Source organism: Sardina pilchardus, chromosome 2, assembly GCF_963854185.1.
Source record: "Sardina pilchardus chromosome 2, fSarPil1.1, whole genome shotgun sequence".
Classification (NCBI taxonomy): Eukaryota; Metazoa; Chordata; class Actinopteri; order Clupeiformes; family Clupeidae; genus Sardina; species Sardina pilchardus.
Window position 1 is genome coordinate 15810397 of NC_084995.1, and position 5000 is coordinate 15815396.

The window sequence follows — 5000 nt, forward strand, 5'->3', positions numbered from 1 at the left end:
TGTGTGTGTGTGTGTGTGTGTGTGTGTATGTGTGTGTGTGTGCACCTACCTGTGTGTCTGGGTCAGACTTGAGAGGGCACAGGAGGAGAAGCGCACAGTCACGGTGGAGAAGCAGAATCTGGAGGAGAAGATGAGGGACGAGATCCAGGGGGCCCAGGAGGAGGCCAATCGTCTCCATGAGCTCAGACAGGGGGCGGTGAGTGAGCTGAGCCGCCTACGCTACGCAGAAGAGGAGCTGGAGCAGGCAAGTTGAACTCACCCCACCTGAACACCATAAATATAACCCAGGAATCTCTCGCCTCTTTCAGCGTGTCAACACAATCATGACCATATTTGATTGAGGGCCATAGTGGCAGACTGTAACACACAAGGAAACACGTTGGTAAAAACATTCAGCACAATTCAGAAAGAATAGGGTTAATATAACTGACAGGCACCAGACAACTGCACAAACATGGCTGGAGGTAGGGGCTTACTCACACGTGGTCCTGTTACGCGGCAGGTCCTAGGGGCGCTGAAAAAGGCTGAAATGGATATGCAGACCAGTTGGACAGTTCCCGATGCCCTACAACTCTGGCTCCAGCTCACCTACGAGGTCGAGGTCCAGTACTACAACGTCAAGAAGCAGAGCGCTGAGCAGCAACTTGGCATAGCTAAGGATGAGGTATGAGGCCCAAAGGTAGAGGGCTCAGTCGCCCTCTTAAACCCTTGGCTTGTACCTACATGACAGTCTGTTATTGATTTCTACGTGCCACCCACACCCATGAAATATCCATTTACTACCAGGCTGAGAAGATCAAGAAAAAGAGGAGCTCTGTCCTGGGGACTCTACAAGTGGCGCACAGTTCTTCTCTCGACCAAATTGACCACAAGATCCTCGCGGCCAAGTGAGTTGCTGTAATCCATTTTAGCTTAGTTTACAGGGAAGAAGGTGTTTTGTGCCACCTTATCATTCTTCAGGTTTTGGTAGCCTTACTCCATCATACTGTTGCTCTCAACTCAGTTTTCACAGAGATTACGGTCTGGAAATCCTGGAGTGTGCACTTAGTGAATAGGCCTGGCTGTACCAAGCTAGATCAGTGATAGATCAATAATAGATCAATACTTTGTAGCAGGAAAGGTCAATATCAGTACCAGTGATGTTTAAGTGGTGCCATATGTGCTATGGCTACTATACTTCACCCAGGTGGGTGCTACACATTGGTGAGGTTCTCCCCTTCACTGTAAAGTACTTAGATGTCTTCAAAAGTGTTATGTACAGTAAATGCAATGTGTTGTTGTTGTTGTTGTTGTTGTTGCTGCTGCTTCAGAGCTAGGACTGTCAGTGTGGCCCAGTTCTCCAACACTGCTCAGTGTTCTTTAGTGAGTTTTACTCCTTATGGATATAGTTCTTTTGTGTCTCAGCTGACTGTGCCATGTGCCACAGGAACGCCCTGGGGGAGGTCACCGCCTGTCTGAGGGAACGTCTCCACAGATGGCAGCACGTTGAGCGCCTGTGCGGATTCCCTGTGATGAATAACCCAGGCCTACCCAGCCTGACTGCTAGCCTCTACTCAGATACGAATTTGCTGCTGATGTCCCGTGTCTCAGAGGAGGACATGTCGCCCATGATGCCGCAGATACCAGGTGTGTGCTGACTCCCAATGCCATGTTTCTGAGAAAGGCGCATTTGTCTGTTCCTTTAGTCTTTTTAGTCAGTTTGACATATACTGCTGATGTGGTAATGGACTTAATGGTTTTGTTAACTTTTTCCTCTTACTCTTCCCATAGTGGCTCCTATGAAGCGATCCCCCCGGGCTATGGTTCGTACGCGCCGGACAGGGCACATTGTTCAGCCTCCTGTAATGCTTCAATCTGACCCTGACCTGATTCCCATCCGAGCCCCTCTGCCCCGTTATGGAGAAGATGAAGATGAACATATACATTATATTGCCCAACTGACTAAACCGTATGTTTCATGCAATTGTGGTAATACTTTCCCCTCATTATTGTGAATGATTGCAGGGAAGATAGACTAAAAAAATACTTCTCTTTTTGTGCATTTTAAAAACAGGGAATATCTGGAGACATCATCGGACACGGATTCAATGGGATCCTCTGTCGGCAGGATTTTCACAGGCTCTGCTCTGGACACACCCAACAGGAGACTGCTTCGCGATGATGCGGACATGTTCTCCGACAGTATGTCATGGAAAGTTCCCAGAGAGGAACAGGAGGACAGCAACCCCAAAAGGTTGTCCAGAGAGGAGCTTGATGAGTCCTTAAAAATGGGCCCTTGGAAAGTTCTGAGAGACGATCATGGTGTAATGATCGAGACACCAAAGCGGAGGACGTCTCGGGAGGAGCTTGATCTTGCCTCTGTGGATATGCAAACAAGGGTGGGTGTAAAGGAGGAGCCAGAGAGTGTAACGGAATTTATGACAAGAAAAGTCGGGTGGGAAAAGCTGGATAATTCCACGGATGCACCAGTTTGGAAGGAGTCAGCAGACAGTTCCGAAGATGCACATGTTGGAATGATGACAAGAGGGGAGCAGGAGGATGCCAGTGACAGTAAGAAAGGCAAGGTGCTCAGAGAAAGAAAAGAAGTTGAATTCAAGAAGACTTCGAGGGAAGATCTCGATGTTGGTGTGGACCCACCAAGGGGCAAGATGTTCAGCGAAAGAAAGGAACCCTGCGTGGAAGTCTCCTCAAGGAAATCCTCCAGAGATGAGCTTGATAACTATTCGGACAGCCATTTTGGAAAGATATTTAGAGAGCCTGAGATTTCCTTTGAGGCAGCCTCTAGAAAACCTCCCAGGGATGATACTGATGTGCTCATTGCTCAGAGACGACGTACATTCAGAGATAAGAGGGATTTTTCCTTGGATGCAGCCCCCACAAGGAAGATCTCTAGAGATGAGTTTGACTTTGCCACTGAGAGCCAAAGAAGGAGGCCTTTCCGGGACTTCCGAATTGACAATTCTATTGACACTCCCACTGGGAAAATACCGTGGGATAGAGTGGACTTCCCGGTAGATCCACGTCGCATTTCCCGCGAGGAGCACGTAGCCATGGATGTGGGTCGCTTTGGTCAGCCTGACTTAACCACAAGCTCCTTGAAGATGTGGAAGCCGCCGCCTGACCCTATGAGCATGTTGGTGTACGACGGTATCCTTGAGAAGGCCTACCCCACCTCGTCCCTGCACGACCTACCACAAGGCATGGTGGGAATGGAGACTCTAGCCAACCAGACCTCTCACCGGTCCCCAAATGCCTCACCCCCTGAATCCAGGAGCGGCAGCCGAGAGAAGACCAAGAAGTCCTCCAAGCTCAAGAGCCTGTTCCAGAAGAAGAAGAAGGACACCAGGTCCTCCTCCCCTGATGGGTCGACGGGCAGTCTGCAGAAGATGTGACTAGCGGTCGGCAAACACAAAAGCATCTCCAAAGCCAAAGGCTGGCAGAAGCTGAGACGGGTGTTGGGCAGATCTGCAGAGTCTGACTGATGCTCTTCTTGACGTATACTGCTAGCTTTCGGGGCAGTCCACCAGACAGCCTCAAATATCAACCAGATGGAAATGCACATCCATCTGGATATATGATGTGTTCTGCAGGGTTAAAAGAACAAGTGAAGTTTAAATGGACTCTGACAGATGGGCACAGGCTGAACTGGTCATTTGTGTTTGCCGATTACAGGTTACAGACTCTCAGATGACTGAGTTTTTTTTTCTTTTTCTAACATTGAACATTAATTTGAACATTCTGATCGAATGAGTCCAACTGTACAGGTTCAGAAGCGTGAACCGTGGTCCCAGTGAAACAATGGTCGCTTATTGACATGGCAAGAGCTGTGGTGATGACGTAACACCTCAAGCGAGAGGACAACCGTGGCCTCAATGACAGGTTTCACTATGATAATGATGCTTGTCAGGCTTTTGAGGTTTATTGGATTATGCAGTTTTAAGATGGACATGTTAAGAGTTGAATGTCTTAATGCCTTTTCTAACACTGTTTGATATCTATGTGGTACTGTGGGAAAAAAATTGTCTCAAATGTGAGGATGTTGAAAAGACTGCAATGTGAGGATGGCATGAAGAGTAATGGAAGATTATATCTATACACGAGAACACACACGGTCAAATATGAATTTGGTGTGACCTCTGTCTTTAGGACAGCATCAATTTGCCAATGAGTACAATATTGTATTGAATATTTTGGAAAAAAATTGCCACAGTTTGTTGATGCATTAATCATGTCTTAATTATTTCTGTGTCTTAATTTTTTCTGCAATAATAATTACTATAAAACCTTATTCTTGTCAACAACAAAATGTCTCATTGGGACACCTCACTATTCTCAAAAAGAGTGCTTGAAAAAGAGGTGTTCTGTGAAACAAGTGCCTGAAATATTTGCACAGCACTGTACAGTATACCACCAGCCCCCCACCTCCTCCGGATTCTGCCTTATGCACACACATCTTCTCTTTTGTCAGTGGGATTCATGCAGGAGAGACACTATTTAGGAATATTGTTATTGTTTACAAATTTAGTAGACCTGTGGAGTTTTAGATTGACCATTGTTTTCATACATGATCATGTTTTCCATGATCAAATTAATTATAAAAATACGTCATGGTTGCTGCACTCTTACATTGCAATCTGAACGTTCCTGTGTGCCAGATAACTGCATACAAAATGAACTGTATTCAGTTGAAATCTGTATGTAACATATCAACAACCTTTTAGATAGATAGATAGATAGATAGATACTTTATTGATCCCCAAGGGGAAGAGCAAGACCTTTTGACCTTTTCTAAGATGGAACTGGCACATGGTATGTCATCCATACCTTTTAAACATGCAACTTCAGTTGTGGCCACTTGATGTCACCCAAATGTAAAATAGAACAAAATAAACATGTCTTCTTCACACTCTTGTTCCATTTATCTTGTGTAAAGTGAATTCATACATGTAAATACATTGATACACAATCCTCAACCATCAACAAGATCATTTTGGTAACAA

General features: G+C 45.8%; 1 protein-coding gene across 1 annotated transcript in view; it reads left to right on the forward strand.

Annotated features, from left to right (window-relative positions):
• stim2a (tromal interaction molecule 2a) overlaps window positions 1-4052 on the forward strand; it is a 7165-nt gene extending 3113 nt beyond the window's left edge. Inside the window, exons 7-12 of the mRNA XM_062520486.1 lie at window positions 67-244; window positions 503-664; window positions 787-887; window positions 1427-1626; window positions 1771-1948; window positions 2054-4052. Coding sequence (XP_062376470.1) covers window positions 67-244; window positions 503-664; window positions 787-887; window positions 1427-1626; window positions 1771-1948; window positions 2054-3392 — 2158 coding nt within the window. The 3' untranslated portion in view covers window positions 3393-4052. The remainder of the gene's footprint in view (window positions 1-66; window positions 245-502; window positions 665-786; window positions 888-1426; window positions 1627-1770; window positions 1949-2053) is intronic.
• The last annotated feature ends 948 nt before the right edge of the window (window positions 4053-5000 follow it).